The 25,093-nt window shown below is 56.0% G+C and overlaps 5 protein-coding genes and 3 pseudogenes across 5 annotated transcripts, besides 7 other annotated features; 3 read left to right on the forward strand and 5 right to left on the reverse strand.

Moving 5' to 3' along the window:
- Positions 1 to 2,201: a mobile genetic element.
- Positions 1 to 25,093: part of a sequence feature (areas not merged during assembly with more than two copies in the genome that could not be assigned to a particular haplotype) that runs on past the window's edge.
- Tc00.1047053511259.9 (mucin TcMUCI, putative) lies at positions 2,857 to 3,228 on the forward strand (the record flags this gene model as incomplete). Its single annotated transcript, XM_811770.1, has 1 exon — positions 2,857 to 3,228. One exon carries the CDS (start codon positions 2,857 to 2,859, stop codon positions 3,226 to 3,228), a length of 372 nt encoding a protein of 123 aa, XP_816863.1.
- Positions 3,003 to 3,062: a microsatellite.
- Positions 3,694 to 4,962, forward strand: Tc00.1047053511259.18 (annotated as a pseudogene).
- On the forward strand, positions 5,555 to 5,866 carry Tc00.1047053511259.30 (uncharacterized protein; the record flags this gene model as incomplete). The annotated part of the gene is made up of 1 exon (XM_811763.1): positions 5,555 to 5,866. The coding sequence occupies one exon, from the start codon at positions 5,555 to 5,557 to the stop codon at positions 5,864 to 5,866; it is 312 nt and encodes a 103-aa protein (XP_816856.1).
- Positions 8,062 to 8,171: a sequence feature (A-rich).
- Tc00.1047053511259.50 lies at positions 8,255 to 11,053 on the reverse strand (annotated as a pseudogene).
- Tc00.1047053511259.70 lies at positions 12,253 to 13,107 on the reverse strand (annotated as a pseudogene).
- Positions 12,858 to 12,882: a microsatellite.
- Positions 13,537 to 14,145, reverse strand: Tc00.1047053511259.80 (mucin TcMUCII, putative; the record flags this gene model as incomplete). The annotated part of the gene is made up of 1 exon (XM_811764.1): positions 13,537 to 14,145. The coding sequence occupies one exon, from the start codon at positions 14,143 to 14,145 to the stop codon at positions 13,537 to 13,539; it is 609 nt and encodes a 202-aa protein (XP_816857.1).
- Positions 14,986 to 18,630: a mobile genetic element.
- Positions 19,057 to 20,384: a mobile genetic element.
- Positions 20,493 to 20,900, reverse strand: Tc00.1047053511259.120 (uncharacterized protein; the record flags this gene model as incomplete). The annotated part of the gene is made up of 1 exon (XM_811765.1): positions 20,493 to 20,900. One exon carries the CDS (start codon positions 20,898 to 20,900, stop codon positions 20,493 to 20,495), a length of 408 nt encoding a protein of 135 aa, XP_816858.1.
- Positions 21,533 to 22,171, reverse strand: Tc00.1047053511259.130 (mucin TcMUCII, putative; the record flags this gene model as incomplete). Its single annotated transcript, XM_811766.1, has 1 exon — positions 21,533 to 22,171. One exon carries the CDS (start codon positions 22,169 to 22,171, stop codon positions 21,533 to 21,535), a length of 639 nt encoding a protein of 212 aa, XP_816859.1.

The raw sequence follows: 25,093 nt of genomic DNA on the forward strand, positions 1-25,093 counted from the left end.
GACTTCCGCGCCTTGGCCACGAACCAAACGCTGGCTGCACAACTACCTGCGGGGCCGCTATGTTAGGGTATGCACTCGCGAACAGCACTCCCGGAAACAACTCACCTCAGCTGGAGCACCGCAAGGCGGCGTCCCGGGACCCCAACTCTTCCTCTACTGTGTGGATGATCTGCTGCGCCGCCTGGGCAGCATCTATTCTGCCTCCGCATTCATGTACGCTGACGAAAACACACTTGTTGCCTCATGTGCGGACATCCATGCCCGTGCTGCTGCAATGCGACCGCTCTTGTCTCTTGTGGCCACATGGGCTGCCGAGCACAGCCTAAAAATCAACGTCGCTAGGAGCGAAGCTGCTCTATTCCACATCTCTTCACACACACACGGTCTGACGAGGACATGGTCGATCTCCATCTTGTTAGCGGGAACCTGCGTATTCAGCCACGCCCAGTGCGCTTGCTGGGCAACACGTTCGATCAACTTCTTAATTTTGTTACGCATGCTTCCACCGCTGCAAAGAGGACCATGCCACGCCGCCATCAGCTGCGTCTGGTCGCGGAGGCGGACGCGTCCCATCACACCATGCGATCCTTTTTGATTGGATACGTTCATAGTGTGCTATTTCATAATGGCGAGGCAATTGTCCCGTGACTCGCCCCCACTCACCTCCATAATATGGAAGTACGGTACCGCGACGGTAGCAAAACATTCTTGGCCTGAGCGCCTCTACGGAAGACACATCTGTCTATTTGGAGGCCAATCCTCTTCCGCTCCGTGAGATATTTTGGCGTCGTGCACTCACACAATACGAACGCTATATACGCCTCCATGATCACGAGGATTTGCGTTCCCTTATCTACTCGGAACCTATGCCTTCGTCCATGCATGGGAAAGCGGCGACATCGATCCGCTTCCGAGAGATGCTGCTATTAATGGATTGCTACGCGTCTGTGACATTATTGGGACACCCCACAACCACATTCGCGCGCCTCTTGCCCAACATCGAATTTTCCCCTGGGACACTGTGATCTGCAACAACGTGAGATTTTATCAGCCACTGTTTGCCGAAGACGCCTCTGACGATGTCAGGCGCACGGCTTTTTATTCTACTCACTCCTCTTTGGGGGATTGTGATTTTGAATTGTGGACGGACGGTCCTTCATACCTCGCTGCACTCGCGTCCGGATCCGCTGCGCTATTATATGACTCCACCACGACAAATGATCTCCCTGTGGAGGTACATCGTGCAGCAGCTGGCAGCCTCGCATGCTCATATAGGGCAGACTGCCTTGCGATCGAAAATGTTTTTAGACATCTCATACCTCCTTGTCTGGGAGCATCCCAATCGCCCACACGAATGCTGGAGGAAACGGACTCCCTCTCGGCAATTGAGGCACCTCGCGTTGCCCACCGACCGTGCGAGACCGCGTTACTGAGCAAATTTGGATTATGCTGCTTTCCTTGGTGAAGCGAGGTCACCCTGTGGATTTTATATTTTCCCATCACACTGCGGTATTCCACGCGGTGAGGCCGCTGAGGACGAGGTCACGATTGCACGATCCCTCTCGCAGGACTGCGTCAATGCCTGGCACGTGGAATTCCTCACTGCAGTGAAGCGGTTATAATGGAATGGTGCCCAGGAGGAAAAGGAAGGCGCGCACACCGCGTGACAGGCGCCTGTCGGTGTGGCGAGGACTCTATTCCTGGTGCTGACCCGGACATCGGTCCCCGAGTGGCGGCACTGCGCACAGGCGCGATGCGACTCCTGCCCACTCTTCGACAGGCCTGCACGCGCCCTGCGGATCACAAGGAACCCTCTGTGTCGGTGGCGCCGTCCCTCCCTCACTGCGGTGACCGGCCCGCCTCTGCCTCCGCCGGAACCTCTTCCCGACGTGAGCACCGCAACTCCTTGCCGACCAGCGAGCGGTGGATTGACGTCCTCCTGCCCAACCTGCGGCAGACTGCACATGTCCGTCCACAGTATGAGGGCACATGCCGGACGTGCTCAGCCTGGCGTTATAATAGTTTGCGAGGGCCTCCCATGCGGATGCCACAATGGCTCGACCGTCTTCCTAACAGGCGCCTCGCGCGCAGTTCGCCACCGAAGTTGCCAAGCATGCCGGCAGGCGAGACACGCAGGAGGCACAAACGCGGGAACTCGAGATGGACCAGGCTCTTCCGCCACCGCCTCATCACGGACGCCACCGGCTGCTGATCCCCGACGGACCACGGGAGACTCCGCCTCATCCACTGCGGGAATGCCCTCGTCGTTGGGAACTGGGACTGCGACTGTGTGGGACTGCCCCAGCCCGCACGACGGAATACTTGCCACTTTTGTACGGACGGCCCTTGCGCTACTCACTCGTTATTGTAGCAGCATACAACCAAAACAAGATAACAATCTTCTTTGTGGTGAATATTGGCCGCACTTCCCGTGGACCAACAATCCGCGTGGTGTGCGGGGATCTCTTCTTTTTTTATTGTTACTATGCTTTTGTGCTGCTGTGTGCGCTGCACCTTCTTGTGTGTGTGCGCACCCCTCCGTGAGGGGTGCCGACACGACGGACCGCTCTCGCCGTATGTGCATGCGGTGGAGCCTTGTGTGCCGCTCCTGTTTGCTTCTCCCTCCTCCATCTGTGTGTTGGTGTTGCGGCAGGGCTGTGTGTGTGTGTGCCTGCTGCCGTGGATTGGAGTGTGTGTCGTGCGTGGTGTGCGGCGTACGGTGCATGCCTGGCTGCTGCCCTCTCCTCATGTGGTGTGCCCTCTGTGTGTGTCTGCCGCACCTCTCATCTCCCCTGTTGCTCTCCATGTCCCTCACTGTGCAGATCAGCTCCACACCACTGAACGACCACACTCACGATGATGATGACGTGCCGTCTGCTGTGCGCCCTGTTGGTGCTCGCCCTCTGCTGCTGCTGCCCGTCCGTGTGCGCGGCAGACGCTGCGCCTGGAGCTGGAGCCGCCGCCTCTTCTTCCAATACGACCACGACGACGACTACAACAAAACCACCGACTACCACCACGACCACCACAACAAAACCACCAACCACGACGACCACCACCACTGCGCCAGAGACACCAAGTACTACGATTACAGAGGCGCCGGCTGTGTCGACCACCCACGCACCGTCACGTCTTCGCGAAATCGACGGCAGCCTCAGCAGCTCTGCGTGGGTGTGTGCCCCGCTGGTGCTCGCCGCATCCGCGCTGGCGTACACCGCTGTGGGCTGAAGAGGTGTGTGCGGGCTGTGCGTGCCAGCACTCAACCGCGGGGATTTGTGCGCGTGTGTTGTGGTTCACTGTATAAAATAAGAGAAAATAATGATTGTGTTTTGCTTCACTTGCTTCTGCTGCCGTGCTGTGTGCTCCGCGTTGTGCCCCGCATCCGCCACGTTGAACGCATCGCGGACACACTCATATGCATGCGCACTGGAGCCCTGGGTTTGTTTTTCTTTTTTAATTATTGTTTTTTATTGCTTTTTAAACTTGTGGTTTGCGGTGTGGTGTGCGAGCTCTGCAATCGTACTGACTCCATCTGTCTCGTGGTTTGTGCGCTGCTGCTGCTGGAGTGCTGCCATTTGTGGCTGTGCGGTGGGTGTGTGTGGTGTAGCGGCCGTGTCTATCTTTTTACTTCCCTCTCTGTTGACGTGGTGTTACTTTTGCTGAAGGCTACACGCAAGTGACAGGAGTGGTGGCGATGATGACTGGCCGTGTGCTGCTGGTGTGTGTCCTCTGCGTGCTGTGGTGCGGGTTTTCTTTGGTGTCGGCAGATACCGGGGATGATCGTGAACATTCCGGCCAAGGTGTTGTTGGGAGTGTTGGTCAACCTCCTTCCCCAGTTGGGGTCATGGTGATAATGGAGTTGTCACTGATGGAAGCTCTCTGAGCGGTGGAAGTCACTTGCCGGGTTCTGCTCCTACGGGTGGCAAACCTTCACTTCCCGGTGTTGGTGAGTGTGTGGGTTTAACTAAATCCAAGGATGCCTTAACTCTTGCAAAAGAGGGGCATGAATTCGTACGGGATCAGCATGAATTAGTGCCCCAAGTTTCGCACCACACTGATGCGGGAACAGGAGGGAAAAGCGATCTCAGTGCGCCAGAACAGTCGCCCAACGCAAAAACAGAATTAGAAAATGGTGGTGGTGTTTGTGGTGATGATGCTGCGACTGCGGAGGGTGAAGTAATAACCACCGTGAATGAAGAACAATTGGGCGTATCTTCCACGAGCGGCAGCCATCCACCAGCAGCAGACCGAGGGGCGAAGGAGCAGAAAGGCACAGTGGAACAAGCAGCATCAACAGCGGCACTGACGCCAGTGGTGGGGCGAGAAACAACACCTAAAGGGGACACCGAAGAGGACTCACCGGAGGATAAAGCCGCAACCGGCGCAGGTATCACACAAGATATACCAGCTGCCGGTCAACAACAAACACATTCTTCATCCACTTCTACAACTGGAAATGGTCCGACTTCTGCTCTAGGAAAAGGGCGCGCTGCGGAGGACATTTCCAACAATAACGAACGATCCGGCAAAGAACTACTGCGAGAAGGAGCGGAACATGAAACTGTTGCTGGTAGCCAATCGCAAGCAATACCAGCAGCCACCGCCCGTAACACACTTGGCACAACCGTTTCTGGCGGCAGCGACAACAGCACCACGATAACTATAGCCGTGCGGTCTGACACTGGCACAGAAGGCACTCCAACCAGCAATCATCCGAACCGACAATCCATTGAAGGCGCCACATCACCCGGCATGAATTCCGATGGTGAAGCTGCATCAGCCAAAAAATATGATACGGTACCTCAGAGTGCAGGATCCACAGCAGCGCCAACCACAGACAACAAAACACGTGACACAGCTTCTCATGGCGACAGTGACAGCAGCACCGCGGTCTCCCACACCACCTCCCCTCCTTTGCTTCTTGTTGTTGCGTGTGCGGCTGCTGCTGCGGTGGCCGCGTGAGAGTGAGTGTGAGAGAGCCGTGCACCGCCCGCACACACACTCTTCCTTCTCACTCTCTCTGTGTGTGTGTCCCCTTGCATGGACTCTCGCCCTCACCTCACCCCACGAAGCACACACAATAATGTGCCCATTGTATATATGCATGCACACCCATGCAGGCCCGTTGGTGCTCTCTTTTGCACGACACGCACCGCTGCCGTCCTGCCTGGCTGCATGGGCGGAGCACCGTAACTGTTTCTGTTTTGTTTTTATTGCATTGATTGGGCGACCTCTCTCTCCCTCTGTGTGTGTGTTTTGCTTTACGGGAGCAATGAGAGTGTGTGTGCGCTGGTCGTCCCACGCTTCGGCTTTTTGTTTTGTTTTTCTTTTTGTATTGTGGTTGAGAGCACCTGTTACCCCTTTTTTTTTTATCGATTATTGGTTTGCTTTGATTGCAAGCGTATGATTTTCTATTTGTATTTTATTTTTTCCTCTTGAGGTATTGTGAGTGTTTCTTATCCTTCTCAAGCCATGAAGTGTTTTCTGTTACAGCGTGCGGCAGTTGATCCACGTCACCCCATCGTCTGCAGTGCTGCTGGAGCTTCTGTTTGTGATGATGTTTGTGATGTGTTGTACCGACAAGCGCTTTTCTGCCAGCCTGACGTGCTCCTGCTCCTCTGACAAGGCGATGCGTGCCCACAGGGCGAAGTCGATCCCGGCTGTGGTGAGGGACGTGCCTTTTGGATCTGAGGGTGCGTCGCAGACATGCACCGTCATCGGGAGGAATGGATGGGCGCCCACCCGCATCGATGTGTCGACAAGGGACCTGGATGGTACCAGGAAGTATTGCAGCTCAGAGCGGTATTGCGCAATGAATTCATCGAATGAGAATTGCGACTGTAAAGATGATGTTTTTTCGTACTGAAGAAAAGGGAATTTTTCCACTTTGTCATACGTTGAGGCCACTGTTCTTTAATATTCTGAGGACCGTCCGTAGCGATGTGGCCAATTTTTCCTTCTTGAATGCTGCTGTCGTGCGACATGGATATTATCCAAAGAGTCGAGGGCGAGGGCATTCCCACAGCGTGTGCGGCAGGGCCTCCCGTGGATTGTCGGGGCTCAGCGGCTGGTGGGGCTTGCAGCAGAGGAGTGGCTGAAGGGCTACGGCTGTCATTGGAGCATGCAGAGTTGCGTTGTCCGTTTTTTGCTCGTCGATACGCTTGACATTTTCGGTAGTGACCTTCGTGTGAGGTACTTCTTGGGGAGACCGTGGAGCTGTCGCAGAATCCACATGTGAGGTCTTCTGCAACAATTGGAGTGCCAGGGTGGACACGTCGGCTGTGTGCCTTCATATGATGGACGGACGAGAGGACGCTGCAGCAGCTTGGGCAGGACGACGTTGATCTGCTGCTCGTCGTTCTACGAGGAGGTGCCGTGGACACGCCAGTTGGAGGTTCCGGAGGAGGTCGGGGCGGTCCTGCCTCTTCAGTGTGAGGGAGGGACGGCACCACCGACATAAAGGGTTGCTTGTGATCCGCAGGGCGCGTGCCGGTCTGCCGAAGAGTGGGCAGGAGCCGCATCGCGCCTGTGCGCAAGGAGAGGCGGTGCTCACGTCGGGAAGAGGTTCCGGCGGAGGCAGATGCGGGCCGACAACCGCAGCACAGCCGATCCCAGAGGGCAGGGACGTGGTGCCGCCATGCCTCGGGGTATCACAGGCCTGGGCTCGAGAGGGCACCAAGCTGCTTTGCACGGACCTCCAGCAGCATGGAGAAGCCACCGCGGAGGGCATGATTGCGGTCCTCCCGCTTGCGGACAACTTCAGCTCGGGGCAGGCTGCCTCCGGGTGAGGCAGTGTGCGCGTTGCATGCTACATTCCGTCCGTCCAGATACATGTGGGAATGTTGCGCCTTGCCGCTCGTACGGTGCCTCGGTGCATCTCCAACCATGTGGTCACAGCGGCCAGAGGCGTTGCACACGCCGAGGTGCAAGCATTCCAGTCAGCTGCACGCAGCGCAAAGGCAGCATGTTTCCGTCGTGGCAGCATGCCTGCCTGTCGCGGGATGCCGTCCTCCGTCCTCGCAGTGTGGGATGGCAGATGGCGGCCCGAGTCCATGTAAACAAGTGGACGTCCAGTGGGAGACACGCAGTACGCGTTGCGCAGTCACGTCGGGAAAAAGGACACGGCGGCCGCCAATCCGCGCTGCCTGTGCCGGGTCGTCGGACAGCTCAGAGTCCATGCCGCTTGGGGTGGCGGCGAGGTCCTCTCCTGCCGCCGTTGATGGTGAGCAACCGTCCTGTAGCTCATGTTGTAGATTCAGGACGTCCGCAATGGGCGCTGCAGAACCAGGGCGACGAATGGTGCTCGCAAAGTGAGCAGCGTGGGCAATTGCCGATGGAGGGTTGCAGAGGTTCCCAACGTGCATTCTGGGGCAGGCCGGTGGGCACACGCGGAGAGCGGTGGTCTCCACGCAGTTGGTGCCAGCAGCGACAGGCGCTCGCACGGCAAGGTGTGGCGCACCAAGAAGACCACGCCACCGGCACACCCACTGCAGGCCTGGTGGAGGTCACCGCAGCCAACGAGCCTCGTCGCCAAGAGCATTCTTGCATAGCACTGTGCAAGTACTTGTGTGTGTGCTGCAGGATCTGGAAAGAGGAGGAGCACAGGGAGGCACATCAGCACAGCGAGCGGCACAGCTGGATGGCAACGATACACGCGGTACGGCCCCGACATCAACAATCACGCACGGCGCAAGAAATTCACACAAAGGAAAAAAATGAAAAAAAAACACGGCGGCAGGGTGTGGCTGTGTGTGTGGCGCTGCGGGTGTCTGCCCGCCCTGACCGCAAGAAAACAAAACAAGAGGGAAGAAATGTGTGCTCCGCCCCACAGGCCCTCGTCACACGCCCAAACGTCACGGCTCCCTCAGCGCGCCGTTCGTCACGGCCCCTCCTCATGCGTGCGGCAGGCGAGGCGCACAGGGCCGTCGTCATGAGCGTGTCGGTGGTGTGCGAGTGGAGCAGTTGGGCGGGAACACACGGCACCCCTCACAGGAAGAGTGCAGCAACAAACAATTGAAGAGGGAAGAGTAGAAAAGAAAACACGTCCATAGTGACTGCCCCAAAAGCAAAAAAAAAAAAGCAAAGGAATGAGAGATTAGGAAAAAAAAAAGTAAAATCAACCAAAAAGTAGCAAACAGGAAATTAAATTTAAAATAAGCAAAAAAGAAAAACCTATTTGAAGGGAAAGAATTAGTTCTTGGACGCAATTCGGTGCTGGGGGGTCGCAAGTGTCCCACGCGGCAGCCAGTCACCCCTCACAGAGCGGCAAACCCCCACAGTCCCAACAGCAGGAAAAGCAGCGGCAGCGCCCTCCTCTCACGCACAGTGCCGGCATCGCTGTTATTCCCCTGCGACAAATTTCCCAAACTGCTGCTGAGGGCCGTAGCATTTACGTCCCTGTCCTGTGGATGGATTTCCTCCTCCTGCGCATCCGTTCCTCCTGCCGTCTCCCCATCCGCACCAGAGCTCACGCTCACATCAGCTGTCAATGCGGGTGCATCGTGCCCCTCGCCTTCAGCGGTAAGAACGTTTGTATCGGCGGCGGCGGCGGTATTACCCACGGAAGGTGTGTGCGGTCCATCCCCCTGTATCGTATCTGCACTCCCCTCCCCCACCGTTGGGTTACCGCTAGACGAGGGAGCGCCATCCACATCTGCATTTCCATCGGGAGGCTTTCCTGGCGCGAGTTGGTTCACAGATTGCCCCACAGGTACGGAAGTCGTTGAAGCGGACACTGCTGATGGGGATGCACTGCCACCGTCGGCACCTTCACCTCCATTCAAAGGTTCCTGTCCCGCATGCGGTGTTCTGCCAGGAGAAGGCAACACGACTTCCTGCGCACTTGTTTCCTTCGGAGGCGTAATCGGTGCTTTAATTGTGTTAAGCGCAGTAATCTCATTGTCATCCAACGGGCGGTTGTACAGCAGGACATTCGACACAGTCACAGACACGCCTCCTTGGCCCTCTGTGCTGCTTCCGTCCCCTCCAATGTAGAAGTGGGAGATCCCTTTAGAATTCGTATTCTCCAATTTACATGGCTCACCCACACGCTTACCATCGACGTACGCGGAGCCCTGAGTGCCGTTCTGCAGCACAATGACCACTTGGTGTGTTTTCTCTTGCCCCTCAATGCGGTTTTGCATCTCCGTCGGTTCCCCACCGCACAGCACCTGCCACTTTTTTTCGTCGTTGCTGTACGACAGTCCCAGGAGAACAGTCTTATCATCGCCATTCATCTTCGCACCCATCAATGGAATGGGGGTATCTCCCTCCTTCGTCGGCACACCGTCGATGGACACCGTCGCCACAAGAGTGAAGTTGTAGTTCGCAAAGTGGTACAGCTGATTCTCCCCCTGCGCGCCAACGGGCCACTCCGCCCACGCACCCCGAAACGTCACTCCATCTGAAGACTCTGCAGTCTCTGCTACCCCTGCAGCCGCTCCTTCTTTCGCTCCCTTCACTGTGGCGTTCACCCCGAGGTACTCGTCCCTCCATGTGCCATCAGAGAAGTTGCCGGACAAAAAGCCAACCAGCCCATCCGTGACCTTAGTGTTTTTGCGGGCACTGTCAGGTGAGGTAGCCTGCAGAACGCCCTCAGAAGGGCACGGCTTGGAGACACGTTCGTCCACTTCCTTCCAGGTCTCCAGCACATCCTTCACACGCTGCAGCTGCTCAGTCAGACGCACAGAGACCATACCGGGCGATGGTTTTTCTTTCTCATCGTCCTTCTTCTCTTCGTACAGTGCAATCAACTCATCATTATTATTGCTATCAGTTCCACTTTTGTACAGCAGGGCGCTGGCGGCAGCGTCATCGTCCTTCCCGGATACCGGCCCAATATCAACAATGTGCGTATTGTCCGTCAGCCAAAGGTGGAGTTCGCCTTTTCTTTTTCTTTGGGATACACCGGCAGAGTAACGAGCATCACATTTTTCTGCTCATCTCCAACACCGTCAAGAGTCATTGTTATGAACCCGCTTCTAACGGCCTTCTCATTTTCCTTTTTGTTTCCCCACACGCGCGAGAGTGTCCCGAGTGCCTCCGTCCACGAATCCCCCTTGTCGCCGGACTCGTACACCCTGCGGCGGCCATCACCACACGCAGTCATCATCATGAGTTTGTCCTTCTCCCACTCCACGACGGAGGGATCACTGCAGCCATCGGCAGACATCCCCTTCGACAGCTTCCAACTCTCAATTTTCTTCGAAGTATCCAAAGTGTACATGAGCAGTGAGAAAGTCTTTCCACCCGCAGCTTCCTTCTGCCCAACTTCCCCCTTCGTGCCTTCCACGGGAAACACAAGTGTACCGTCCTCCATCTTAACACCCGATCCACCGCCGCCAATCAGTCCTGTCAAGGATGAAAGTTGTTCGCCCAAAGGTGTCGTCGGGACAGCGTTGGTATCTTTCCACTCAATTTGTTTGTTACTTTCTTCATCACTGACTGTACCTTTCACCAGCAAAATTTCCGATTGAGCTGCAGCACTCTCCCGAGCATCAGCGGCAGCATTCCGGCTGTATTTCTCAACAAGCATGTAAATATCACTTTCCCTCACAACCGTTGTTGGTCCGCTCACATCCAATTCCTTGCTTGTGGGAGCGACTTCCTCCAGAACTCGTATCACTCTGGCTTTCGTAAGCACTTCCTCCGGTGTGTTATCGTTTTTTATCGTGAGAAGTTGGGATGCAATGCCAGTAAAGTTATCTTCTCCATCCTTCTTCCTGCACTGCGCCTCGGCAACGGCAAATACGTCACTCCCCACTTTCAAAAGGCCGGGAACACCCAACGATTTCACACTTACGCCCTCCTCATTAGCGTCCTTCCATTCAAACTTCGGATCAGACGACGGCTCCACAGCTTGCGTAGCTCCACCACTGCTGCAGCAAATCACCACGACGAGGAGGAGCAGCACCGCGGAAGCAAACACACGCCGGGACATGTTGGGCCTCTGCCGCTCACTCTCTCTTCCTTCCCTCGTCCTTCCGCTGGATCCGGTCACGCGACGACGGTTGTGTGTGCGTGGTGCCTGCACTGCAGCAACACGTGAGAGCATATAAATATGTGTGTGTGTGTGTGCTGTTGGTCCTTTCAGTGCCTTCGAATTTCACAGAAGCGATTAGCGATTGTTTTCCCTCTTTGTGTTTAGAAAAAAATAAAGAGAAAAAATATCCACAACAGTGGCATAACAGCGAGCACCCTCACCCATCCACACTGTGAGTGGCACCATCATCCCCGCCGCAGTCACTCCCAACAACGACAACTCACGCACACAGACACACGGAAAGAAAAGGAAGAACAGTGCACCGGGAACACACAGCAATTGCCACCACCAGCAGCAAAAGCCACAGCGGGTGTGCCACTCGTCACGCGTCAGCACACACCAGGCGACGCCCACACACAAAACAACCAGCGGGATGTAAAAGAGAACAACCGCCCTCCATCGCACATCGTCCCGCACAGCCGGAGAATCCTTCGTCGGTGCATGAACAGCGGGAGAAACACGTCGGCAAGTGCAGCCGCTGGGCAAGAATCCATGCTCACTTTTCCCAGGTACCCTCAATGCCACACCACGTTAGTCAACTGCTGCGCGACAAGAAAAACATGCCCTTAGCACAGAAACAAAACAAATTTCGGTGTTCCGTCATCCCTCCTCCCAAGGTCAACAAAAATCGTGTACGTGATCCTCAGCGTATACAGCATAGCGTATGTGTGTGTGTGTGTGTGTTTGGCAGCGCCTATACTTGCAGCGCAGCTGTGCGGCACGAAAGAGTCCAAAGAAAGCAACGGCAGAGAGAGGCAGATAGCACACACGCAAATTACTCACATCATCACACACGCACACACACGCAGCCGCGGAATGGGTGCACTCAACCACAAAATCAAAAAGGAAAACAAAACAAAAAGCCGAAGCGTGGGACGACCAGCGCACACACACTCTCATTACTCCCGTAAAGCAAAACACACACACAGAGGGAGAGAGAGAGGTCGCCCAATCAATGCAATAAAAACAAAACAGAAACAGTTACGGTGCTCCGCCCATGCAGCCAGGCAGGACGGCAGCGGTGCGTTTCGTGCAAAAGAGAGCACCAACAGGCCTGCATGGGTGTGCATGCATATATACAATGGGCACATTATTGTGTGTGCCTCGTGGGGTGAGGTGAGGGCGAGAGTCCATGCAAGAGAACACACACACAGAGAGAGTGAGAAGGACGAGTGTGTGTGCGGGCGGTGCATGGCTCTCTCACACTCACTCTCACGCGGCCACCACCGCAGCCGCAGCCGCACACGCAACAAGAAGAAGAAGCAAAAGAGGGGAGGTGGTGTGGGAGACCGCGGTGCTGCCGTCACTGTTTTGTGTGTTCGTCGTATCAGTTGTGTTGGCGGTTACTGTCGTTGCTTTTGTATCTTCTCCAGTCCCTTCTTAGCCTTCGTCTCGGTGGCTTTGTGGTGTGGCCGCGGTCTCAGGCGACGGAACATTTTTTTTATCTTCACTCGTGGTGCCTTCGCCATCCTGTTTGCGGGAATCAACACGTTCTTCTGGAGGTGATGATATAGGATTTCCTCCTGCAACTCCCGCATGCACTATGTTCTCTCCTTTAACTGTTGTGAGTGCGTTCTCTACTGTTGTTGTATTTTTGCCGGTGTCCTTCTTTCCTTCAACTTCCGGTTGCGTAGAATTGGTATTTCATTCCTGACTGCCGAAATGAGAAATGCCTCCTGCAGATATAATTGACTGGCCTGTTTCCTGATCACTGCTACCAATTAAATTATTTTCCCTGGAATCTGAGCCTATTGCAACTGTTCCTTCTTGAACACTCTGCCTTTCAGTACTTTTTTTTTTTCCTCTTTTGTCTCCCCATCATCATCATTATCATCATCATCTTCCTCTATAACTACGGGAGTTAAATTTTCTTCTCCACCTGGTGTTCTACTTTGTGACCCTTGGGAATATTGTGGAGAAGTTTCAAGTCCTTGTGATCCCAGCGGAAGTTCAGCACCACTCCCACGACCTGCTGTCTCCTCCTCGTCAGTACAGACACCGCCGGCACCGCACCGCAGCACGCAGAGGGCACACACCAGCAGCACACGGCCAGTCATCATCGCCATCACTCCTGTCACTTGCGTGCAGCCTTCAGCACAAACTAAAAACCCGTCAACGCAGAGTGAAAGGAGAGACACGGCAGAGTAAAAACCACCAGCGGCAGCAGCAGCGCACACACCACGAGACAGATGGAGTCAGTACGATTGCAGAGCTCGCACACCGCCCCGCAAACCACAAGTTTAAAAAGCAATAAAAAGCAATAATTAAAGAAAGGAAAAACAAACCCAGGGCTCCAGTGCGCATGCTTATGAGTGTGTCCGCGATGCGTTCAACGTGGCGGATGCGGGGCACAACGCGGAGCACACAGCACGGCAGCAGAAGCAAGTGAAGCAAAACAAGATCATTGTTTTCTCTTAATTTATACATCGAACCACAGTGGACGCGCACAAATCCCCGCGGTTGAGTGCTGGCACGCACAGCCCGCACACACCTCTTCAGCCCACAGCGGTGTACGCCAGCGCGGATGCGGCGAGCACCAGCGGGGCACACACCCACGCAGAGCTGCTGAGGCTGCCGTCGATTTCGCGAAGACGTGACGGTGCGCGGGTGGTCGACACAGCTGGCGCCTCTGTAGTCGTAGTACTTGATGTCTCCGGCGCAGTGGTGGTCGTCGTTGTTGTAGTGATGGTTGGTGCCTGTGTTGTAGTCGTACTGGTCATCGTGAAAGGATCTTCGTGTTTCTTATCTGTATTGCGTGTGGATGCATTCTCGTCAGTTTCTCTCCCTGTCGTACCGTTCTTACTTTTTTGCTGCACCGTATCGGCCGCCTCATCTGATTCTGGCAACTTATCGGTCGAACGTTGTCCCTCTCTGGTATTTGTTCCCTGATCCGCTCCAGGCACCGTAACTGGCAACCCTGACGGAACGGTTTCTTCATTTGGTAACTCTACTGCAGTGGCCAATTGCTCGGCGCCTCCTCCACCAGCTTCATCAACATCCTCAGTAACGTCAGCGGATTCAGTATCAGTATCTGCCCCGCACACGGACGGGCAGCAGCACAGGGCAAGCACCAACAGGGCGCACAGCAGACGGCACGTCATCATCGTGAGTGTGGTCGTTCAGTGGTGTGGAGCTGATCTGCACAGTGAGGGACATGGAGAGCAACAGGGGAGACGAGAGGTGCAGCAGACACACACAGAGGGCACACCACATGAGGAGAGGGCAGCAGCCAGGCATGCACCGTACGCCGCACACCACGCACGACACACACTCCAATCCACGGCAGCAGGCACACACACAGCCCTGCCGCAACACCAACACACAGATGGAAGAGGGAGAGAAGCAAACAGGAGCGGCACACAAGGCTCCACCGCATGCACATACGGCGAGAGCGGTCCGTCCTGTCGGCACCCCTCACGGAGGGTGCGCACACACACAAGAAGGTGCAGCGCACACAGCAACACAAAAGCAAAGTAACAATAAAAAAAGAGATCCCCGCACACCACGCGGATTGTTGGTCCACGGGAAGTGCAGCCAATATTCATCACAAAGCAGCTTGTTATCTTGTTTCGGTTGTATGCTGCTACAATAACGAGTGGGTAGCGCAAGGGCCGTCCGTACAAAAGTGGCAAGTATTCCGTCGTGCGGGCTGGGGCAGTCACAAACAGTCGCAGTCCAGTTCCCAACGACGAGGGCATTCCCGCAGTGGATGGGGCGGAGTCTCCCGTGGTCCGTCGGGGATCAGCAGCCCGTGGCGTCCGTGATGAGGCGGTGGCGGAAGAGCCTGGTCCATCTCGAGTACCCGCGTTTGTGCTTCCTGCGTCTCTTGCCTGCTGGCATGCTTGAATCCCTCAGTGGCGACCTGCGCGCGAGGCATCTGTTAAGAAGACGGTGGCGCCATTGTGGCATCCGCATGGGAGGCCCTCGCAAACTATTATAACGCCAGGCTGAGCACGTCCGGCATGTGCCCTCATACTGTGGACGGACAAGCGCACTCTGCCGCAGGTTGGGCAGGAGGACGTCAATCCGCCGCTCGCTGGTCGACAAGGAGTTGCGGCGCTCACGTCGGGAAGAGGTTCCGGCGGAGGCAGAGGCGGGCCGGTCACCGCAGTGAGGGAGGAACGGCACCACCGACACAGAGGGTTCCTTGTGATCCGCAGGGCGCGTGCGGGCCTGTCGAAGAGTGGGCAGGAGTCGCATCGCGCCTGTGCGCGGTGCCGCCACTCGGGGACCGATGTCCGGGCCAGCACCAGGAATAGAGTCCTCGCCACACCGACAGGCGCCTGTCACGCGGTGTGCGCCATCCTTTTCCTCCTGGGCATCCTTCCATTATAACCTCTTGACGGCGGTAAGGGAGCCCACGTGCCAGGCATTGACGCAGTCCTGCGAGAGGGATCGTGCAATCGTGGCTTGTTTGTCAACGGCCTCACTGCGTGGAATAACGTAGTGTGATGGGAAAATATAAAATCCACAGGGTGACCTCGCTTCACCAAGGAAAGCAGCATAATCCAAATTTACTCAGTAACGCGGCCTCGCACGGTCGGTGGGCAACGCGGGGTGCCTCCATTGCCGAGAGGGAGTCCGTTTCCTCCAGCATTCGTGTGGGCGATTGGGATGTTCCCGGACGAGGAGGTATGAGATGTCTAAAAACATTTTCGATCGCAAGGCAGTCTGCCCTATATGAGCATGCGAGGCTGCCAGCTGCTGCACGATGTACCTCCACAGGGAGATCATTTGTCGTGGTGGAGTCATATAATAGCGCAGCGGATCCAGATGCGAGTGCAGCGAGATATGAAGGACCGTCCGTCCACAATTCAAAATCACAATCCCCCAAAGAGGAGTGAGTAGAATAAAAAGCCGTGCGCCCGACATCGTCAGAGGCGTCTTCGGCAAACAGTGGCTGATAAAATCTCACCCCGCTGCAGCTCACAGTGTCCCAGGGGAAAATTCGATGTTGGGCAAGAGGCGCGCGAATGTGGTTGTGGGGTGTCCCAATAATGTCACAGACGCGTAGCAATCCATCAATAGCAGCATCTCTCGGAAGCGGATCGATGTCGCCGCTTTCCCATGCATGGACGAAGGCATAGGTTGCGAGTAGATAAGGGAACGCAAATCCTCGTGATCATGGAGGCGTATATAGCGTTCGCATTGTGTGAGTGCACGACGCCAGAGTACCTTCCGGAGCGGAAGAATATTGGCCTCCAAATAGACAGATGTGTCTTCCGTAGAGGCGCTCAGGCCAAGAATGTTTTGCTACCGTCGCGGTACCGTACTTCCATATTATGGAGGTGGGTGGGGGCGAGTCACGGGACAATTGCCTCGCCATTATGAAATAGCACACTATGCACGCATCCAATCAAAAAGGATCGCATGGTGTGATGGGACGCGTCCGCCTCTGCGACCAGACGCGGCTGATGGCGGCGTGGCATGGTCCTCTTTGCAGCGGTGGAAGCATGCGTAACAGAATTAAGAAGTCGATCGAACGTGTTGTCCAGCAAGCGCACTGGGCGTGACTGAATACGCAGGTTCCCGCTAACAAGATGGAGATCGACCATGTCCTCGTCAGACCGTGTGTGTGTGAAGAGATGTGGAATAGAGCAGCTTCGCTCCTAGCGACGTTGATTTTTAGGCTGTGCTCGACAGCCCATGTGGCCACAAGAGACAAGAGCGGTCGCATTGCCGCAGCGCAGGCATGGATGTCCGCACATGAGGCAACAAGTGTGTGTTCGTCAGCGTACATGAATGCGGAGGCAGAATAGATGCTGCCCAGGCGGCGCAGCAGATCATCCACACAGTAGAGGAAGAGTTGGGGTCCCGGGACGCCGCCTTGCGGTGCTCCAGCTGAGGCGAGTTGTTTCCGGGAGTGCTGTTCGCGAGTGCATACCCTAACATAGCGGCCCCGCAGGTAGTTGTGCAGCCAGCGTTTGGTTCGTGGCCAAGGCACGGAAGTCTGTCAAGCATGCAGAATAACTTCCCATGGTCAGTGGTGTCGAACGCAGTCGGAAAATCAATCGAGACCACAAGCGATGGCGACGAGGGCGTCGTGTGGGGGCGTCGTCTCCAGGGCGCTCATACTCCACAATGCCAAACTCATTCAATCCAAGGGTAATGTGTCGATAACAAGTCCCACCACGTCCGACGTAGAACGCGGAGGTGCAAATCCGAAATTGACGTGGGTGGTGCGGCAATAACGCTGACAGACGGCGGTGAATCATTCCTTCGGTTAACTTTGGTAAAACAGAGAGCAGCGTGATGGGTCTGTAACTCTCTGGGCGGCATGGATCCTTCCCAGGCTTGGGGATAGGAATAGCATCTCCCATTTTCCAGGAGCCAGGCAGGCTGCCATTTGCGAAGGAGTTGTGGATCATCTTTCTAAGTGTGCCACGCGCAACGGGCACGAGACGGTGCAGGAATTCATTCAACATGTCGTCGGGGCCAGGGGCTGAGCCAGGCAAGGAGTCACGGATGGCCACGTCAAGTACATACGGCAGGAAAGGTCGATCCATTTCCCAGCCACCAGGAACCAAAGGAGTGCAGCGAGCAGCAGCAGCAGTATAAGGCGGTATGGCACGTGAAACCGCACAAAATGACGGAAAAGCAGATTTGCCTGTTGCCGAGGCAGGGCGCATACGCGGCCAAGTTCAGTGCGGAGCACAACCGATTCCAGAGGATGAGGGTGCGGCGCCGCCATGCCGTGAAGATATCGCCACCTCGGACTGGGTGAGGCTCCAAGTCCTTTCGCGCGGGCTTCCAGAAGCACAGCGGAGCAACGGCGTAAGGCTTGATTTCGTTCCTCCCTTTTTTCGGGTACATTCGGCTCAAAGTAGGCTGTCTCCGGGTGAGGCAATGTGTGTGCTTCGTGTGCTGCTTCGGCGGCGGACTCGGCTTGTTCCATTTCGTGTGTCCATATCTTTTTGGAGCTGTCACGGCTGCCGCGCGGGATGTGGCGCTCAGCTGCTCGTAAGATGCCTCCGCGAGGATCCTACCATGTGGACGCGGTGGCAAGGAGGGTTTCACACAACGATGTAAAAGCAGGCCAACCCGCTTTGCGCAGGGCAAAGGTGGCTTTCTTCCGTCAAAGCAGCGTGTTTGCTAGTCGTGGAGTGCCATCGTCCATCTCTACCAAGTAAGATATTCAGCAATGGTCCGAGTCCATGTAAGGGGCGAATGTCCAGTGGGAGATGCGTAGGGCGCAATACGCAGTCACGTCAGGGGACGAGGCATTACGATGTGTGATCCGTGTTGCCTGCGCCGGGTAATTTGCCTGCCCAAAATCCATATCGATTAGAACAGCGGCGAAATCATCGCCTCCAGTCCTTGATGGTATATATGACTGTCCGAGAGTTCACGATGCAAATTCAGGTCACCCGCGATAATCTCTTCGGACACAAGCGACAAACGATATTGATAGATGCGGATTATTGACCAATTGCTGTGGGAGGGTTGCAGAGATTCGCCACGCAAATGCTGCGACAGCCCAGTGGAAATACACGGACAGCAATGTTCTCCAGGAGGTCAGTGCCAGGGAGCGACAGGCGCTCGCACGGTAGAGAGTGGCGCACCAGAACGGCAACACCACCACCGCGCCCAGTGAGGCCTGAAGGCAGTCATTATGGCCACATAATTTCGTCGCCACGCCACCACGGTTACTTATTTCCTGCAGAAGAACGGTGTCAGGTGGGCGCTGCCCCAATCGCGCCGCAAATGCAATCTTTTTCACGGACGAGAGGCCTGCAATGTTGAGCTGCCAAATATTGTTGAAGCCATCCTCCTCGGGCCAGGGTTCTTGTGAACTTAACCGCCACGGGTGATATCAACGGAGTGACCGCTGCGAAACGGTCGTGCAGTTCTGTCCGACAGTCTGCAGGCAGACCGCCTCACCTCCCCACACCGGGCATGGCGTGGAACCTTCTCGGGGAATGAAGTCACCTTGGTCTCCGTCGTGCTCGCAGCAACGCCCTGCTGCGGAGTTCCTATACGCAACCAAAGCCCAACACCGCGACAAGGCGCAACATCATCGCTGGGGACCGTGGATACTCGCAACGGATGGCGGTATTGACATTCCCACGTCAGCCGGGATTGGCATACTGCTCTCATCCCCGCGTTCCTCGGAGATAATACAGAAGGTCAGTACCAACGGCGGCACACGCCCATGCAGTCGCACGACGGAGTCCCGCGCACTGCTCCCGGCCATGGAAAGGCTGAGTGTCCATCGTATCCAGCACAGGCGTAAAACCCTGCTTGTGGTTACAGACAGTCATTCCCTTCTAGACGCCGTCACCAAGGGCCCGCTCAGTCATACCGAATGGACGGAGGATCGGATCCGGCAGCGTCTCTTGTCGCTGACGCGTGCTGGCTGGTCCGTGCAGCTGCATTTTGCTACGGACATTGCGGAGTACACGTTAACGAGCCTGCAGATCAGCATGCGACGCAGACCACGGCAACCGGGCAACACACGGAGCATGGAATAGCACCCATATGGCACACGGACCTGCTGTCATGCATTAACACCCAGCTCACCAACAAGTGGCGTGGTACCATGCATCAGGACACCCACCACTACCTGCTTGGCGGCGCCAGGCCATCAGATCCAGGCGGCAAGCACCTGATCACTCAGGAGGCCCTCGACCAACAGGAACAGATACACACTGCAAGGGAAGGGTGCGGGGAATCCGAGCTCTGGGGTCGCCTGTACTGGACTGTGAGAGACTGCACGAGCCAACGCCGTTTCCGCAACATCTCACCGGAATAGCCTGCTTTCATGCGCTCCAACGACGATCCCACCGCACCGGGACGGACGCTGTTCCCCCGACAACAAGGGAGGCCGACGCACCGCCTGTGGAGAGACGGCCCTCCACAGAGCGTCGAAAGAAGAAATGCCCGCACTGTGACGCCACACTGGTGGGACACACAAACCACATCGGTCACTGTCGGTGCTTTCATCCGGAACACCCTCCACCGCTTCCCGACCTCCACCGCGATTGCTGCGACACGGTCCTCCCCACACAAAAAAAGGCACAGCACAGCACAGAAATCGCTGCGCACAAAACCCAGACGCTACTCGACACCGCAGCAGCAGTGCCAGGAGGCAATCACTGCTACCGCAGGATCAGCCAGCCTCCACAAGCGCAACAATTAGCCCGCAGAAAACACTGCGCCATCTGCTTCCGGAAGGTACAGACGCTCTGGCTCTGCGCCAACGGCTGGGCATCAAGAAGGACCTTCGCGCCGAAAGCTTCTCCCAATGGCAGCTGCCTCATAGCAGGAAACTCATGTCGCTGCTCGACCATCCCCTCGGCACCCTGATGACATCGTGTGGCTAGACATGTCGGTAAGAGAAAAATAATAATAATAATGAGCATTCCCGCCACTATAGAGACGTGGTGCATCTTGCGATCCCGCTGGCGGCTCTCCTCTTCCACCGCTGTTTCTGCGCAAGCGGTCACCACAGTCATTTTTGTGGTTTGGTCGGCCTCGTGTTGTGCTCCGGGTTCTCCTCCTTCATCGCCCTGCGGTGCTTCCTTCGCCGTCCCTGGCACCTGTGACTGTCCCGTGACGGTTTGTTCCGAAGCCCGACTGCCCTGGGAGGTCCTCCCGCCACCAGCATGCACTCCACACGCTGCCTGCTGAGACGCGTCGGAGCGTGGGGATGTTGTGCCTGCGGCGTGCCCTCCGTCCAAAGACTCCGGTCCACTTGCACGCATCCGAGCAGCAGACGCGCTGCCAGTGCCGGACGGATTGCAAGTGCCACTTCGCAGTGGGTCGCTGCTGGATTGGTCCTGTCTCGTCGGAGCAGTGAGTGGTCCTCCAGAGGTGGGATTGGGGTCCTCACCCACGGTGTTTCCTCCACCCTCCTCATCTTCCTGATTGCTATTGTCCTCAGAGTTCACATTCCCCTTCGTCCAGAGCAACCGGCCACGGGTCCACCTTCCGCAGCCATCACCCGCGGACGCACACGCACCCCGTCGCAGCAGCCCTCACTCACACGCACGAGCAGCTGCACATCACTGCAGGAGCCAACAGGACGCAGAGCACACGGCCAGTCATCATCACAAACAGTGGAGTTGCCTAACGCTGCGGAGCCAACCTGCGATAGCACGAGAAAAACAAAAGGAGACACAGCCGCTACACCACGCACAGCAACAAATGACAGCACCCCAGCAGCAGCAGCGCACACACCACGAGACAGATGGAATCAGTACGATTGCAGAGCTCGCACACCGTACCGCAAACCACAAGTTTAAAAAGCAATAAAAACAATAATTAAAAAAGAAAACAAACCCAGGGCTCCAGTGCGCATGCATATGAGTGTGTCCGCGATGCGTTCAACGTGGCGGATGCGGGGCACAACGCGGAGCACACAGCACGGCAGCAGAAGCAAGTGAAGCAAAACACAATCATTATTTCCTCTTATTTTATACAGTGAACCACAACACACACGAACAAATCCCCGCGGTTGAGTGCTGGCACGCACAGCCCGCACACACCTCTTCAGTCCAGAGCGGTGTACGCCAGCGCGGATGCGGCGAGCAGCAGCGGGGCACACACCCACGCAGAGCTGCTGAGGCTGCCGTCGATTCTGCGAAGACGTGACGGTGCGCGGGTGGTCGTCGTTGTTGGCGCCTCTGTAGTTGTAGTACTTGGTGCCTCTGGCGCAGTAGTGGTGGTTGTCGTGGTTGGTGATTTTGTTGTGGTAGTGGTCGTGGTCGTCTTTGCGGTATCTTCCGCTTCTTTAACTATTTTCTCTGTGGGCGTACTTGTGCTACGCGTCGTCCCTGTCTTACTGTCCTTATCGTCTCTCTGTACCTTAACGGACTCGGCATTTCCTTGCGGTACCGTAACGGTCGGACCTCCCTCTACGGCACCTTTTTCCTGTTGCTCAGTGGACCCCAAACTTGACGACACTGGCTGACTGTTCCCTGGTATTCCTCCTGGTGCAGCGGCCGCTAAACCGGCGGCGTCTCCATTAGATGCAGCTGCCTTAGATTTAGGTGAAACAGGCAAAGAATTGGGGTCTTCTGCATCACCTTGGTCTTCAGTGGCCTCCTGAGTGTTTCCTGCGTGCACGGACGGGCAGCAGCACAGGGCAAGCACCAACAGGGCGCACAGCAGACGGCACGTCATCATCATCGTGAGTGTGGTCGTTCAGTGGTGTGGAGCTGATCTGCAGAGTGAGGGACATGGAGAGCAACAGGGGAGACGAGAGGTGCGGCAGACACACAGAGGGCACACCACATGAGGAGAGGGCAGCAGCCAGGCATGCACCGTACGCCGCACACCACGCACGACACACACTCCAATCCACGGCAGCAGGCACACACACGCAGCCCTGCCGCAACACCAACACACAGATGGAGGAGGGAGAAGCAAACAGGAGCGGCACACAAGGCTCCACCGCATGCACATGCGGCGAGAGCGGTCCGTCGTGTCGGCACCCCTCACGGAGGGTGCGCACACACACAAGAAGGTGCAGCGCACACAGCAACACAAAAGCAAAGTAACAATACAAAAGGAGATCCCCGCACACCACGTGGATTGTTGGTCCACGGGAAGTGCAGCCAATATTCACCACAAGCAGTTCATTTGCAGTAGGCCTTCGTCCACATTCATCGCACTCAATTTAGTGCAGACCGGCCACCACCGCAGCAGCCGCACGCGCAAAAACAAGCGCAAGGAATGGCATAAAGAAAGCAATCATTTATCTGTGTTTCTGTTTGGATGTTGGCGGATGTCTGCATGCTTTTTTTCATTTTGTTTTTTCAGAGAGCAAACCTTCATGCCTGGATCGTGTGTTTCAAGAATTTCCGCAAGGTGCGCAATTATTTGTTTTCTCTCGTGAATTTTTCTTGTGTTGGTGCAGCCAATAATTCGGTGTGTGTTGTTCCTGCCTTTCGCTGGTAAAGTGCTGCAATAGATGTTTGTTTTTCCTTTCGTTGCCGTGGCACCTGATTCCTCGCCGTTTATTGCGGTGGGAATAAAAATATGTGAGTGGACTCCCACACACCAGAACGCACCTTCGCTCCTATTTATTGCTGCACAGAAGGGCATGTGTGTTTGGTGGTGCCTCGTCCATATATTTTGTGGGCGTACATTCCCTTGCAGGCTGAGGGCGGGATGACGCTCCGTCGCGGTGCACTTCCCTCGCATGCCGCCCACCGTGATTCATCATGCATCACCCCCTCACATACTCCGTGGTGCCACACCGCTGATATTACTGCAGCCGCTGTGGTTCCGCGTATTTCACGCATTTGATTGTGCCACAATACATCCGCTCGTGTGGCCGCCGCATCCAAACAGCGGTGCCCAACACCGTGAGCGGCAGTCCACATCCCTGCATGTCCCAACGCAGTGGTGTTGGACTGTCAGCCAGGCGTCAGACAACAGGAGAGTCTTGTGCTGGCAGTACAACACACGGAGCTGCAGTGAATGACTCGGGCGGCGACGCATCTATTTGTCGCAAAGCAGTGAAAAGGAGTCGGGCAAAATAATGCCGGCGGCATTCAAGACACCATATCCACAGCCAAAGCATGCGACGTGATGTGTGCTTCATTGGTGCTGTGGAATGCCTGCAGACGACGTCACTAGTGGAGGCATGCCACCCATGATCAGCGGACAGACAATAATCGGCATGGGAGGCCACAAAAGGCAGCAACGACGCCAGCAGCAGGAGCAGCTCTCTCTCTCTCTTTTGCCTCCGAGAAGTAAATATTCCACCAGCCACAGCTCACTGTGCCATCGTGACACTCCATGCACGTCGTGGCTGCGTCAACACATCCTGCTCCCTGCAGCACCTCAAAAGATGCCTCACTCCGGCCACTAAGTGCATCGGTGTGGGCCGTGCCTCGGCTGTTCGTGAGGACCACAACGATGTGAGGGTCACCGAGTCGCAGCATGTTTGTTGTGACGTTGTTGCATGGCACCTGCACACACACACACGCAGCGCCTGCATCCCTCCCTTTTGCGTCCGCCCTCTGCCGGAGTGGCCACACACACGGGCAGCAGCAAAATCACTTCACCCTCGACAATCCAAAATCAACACCGACATCCCTCGCCACGCAAACATCTCAGTTGCCAGCACGGGCTTCCTGCCGCCCTGCCATCGACGCCGAAACACAGCACAGTGCACGCACCTATTTTCCTCGTGTGCAGTCAGCCGTTTGCTTCACACATTCTCCGACGGGCTGACGTTCACAAAAGCACGCCACAAAAGCCACCGTGATCGCACAAGCTCTTGCGATGGGCGTCGGTGTGTGCATGGATCCGCTGCTCACACGTGCTGGCAGGCAGCCTGCAGCCGGTGCCCTCGTGCCAGTTCATCGGCTCCAGCACGGAAAGAGAAAGTGGCCCATTCCCGATGCACTTATTCCCACCAGCAGCACCAACACGCTGGTCGCCAGCCGTCATTCCTCAGCACATCCAGGAATGCCGAAAAGTGACGTGGAACTGTCAGCCAGCAATGCCACAACCCCGCACACATGTCGGCTCCACCAGAGAAGACACACAAACCACAAACAACACCCCTCAAATGTCATCCGAACATCATTCCGACACACCGCGACACGCCAAACAGAAGCATTCGTCACTCCATGCACCTCCCCACACAATCACATAGTCAATGCACCACGCACGGCAGCAGCTTACACGCGGTCAAACAAAAGTTCCTCGGATCATTGGCCTCCACGTGCTGCGGTGGGAAGTAAAAAAGAGACGAGCGGCCAAACCCCAAAAGAGCGCCACGACTGGCCGCAACTCAACGGAACGCAGCCACACAAATGAATTCAGTCCTCATGTCCTCAGCCTCCCACCTTCCCCACCAAAGCTGCAAAGATTGAAAACAAACGCACCGTCCAATAAACTCTTTGTGCAAAGCCAAAAGAAGCCGCAGTGCCTCCTGCTGCCCTCACAGTCCGTTGATGACGCCTGGATGCGGATGGTCACCCATCGGTACTTCCAAACGACGCCGCACACCCGCGACGCATCCTGCGCTCTGAGACATGCGGCCCTCACTATCACCAGAGACGCCCACGCACCGTCAGTACGCAACAAATCGTC

This window comes from Trypanosoma cruzi, genomic scaffold, assembly GCF_000209065.1.
Source record: "Trypanosoma cruzi strain CL Brener 1047053517085 genomic scaffold, whole genome shotgun sequence".
NCBI classification, from domain to species: domain Eukaryota; phylum Euglenozoa; class Kinetoplastea; order Trypanosomatida; family Trypanosomatidae; genus Trypanosoma; species Trypanosoma cruzi.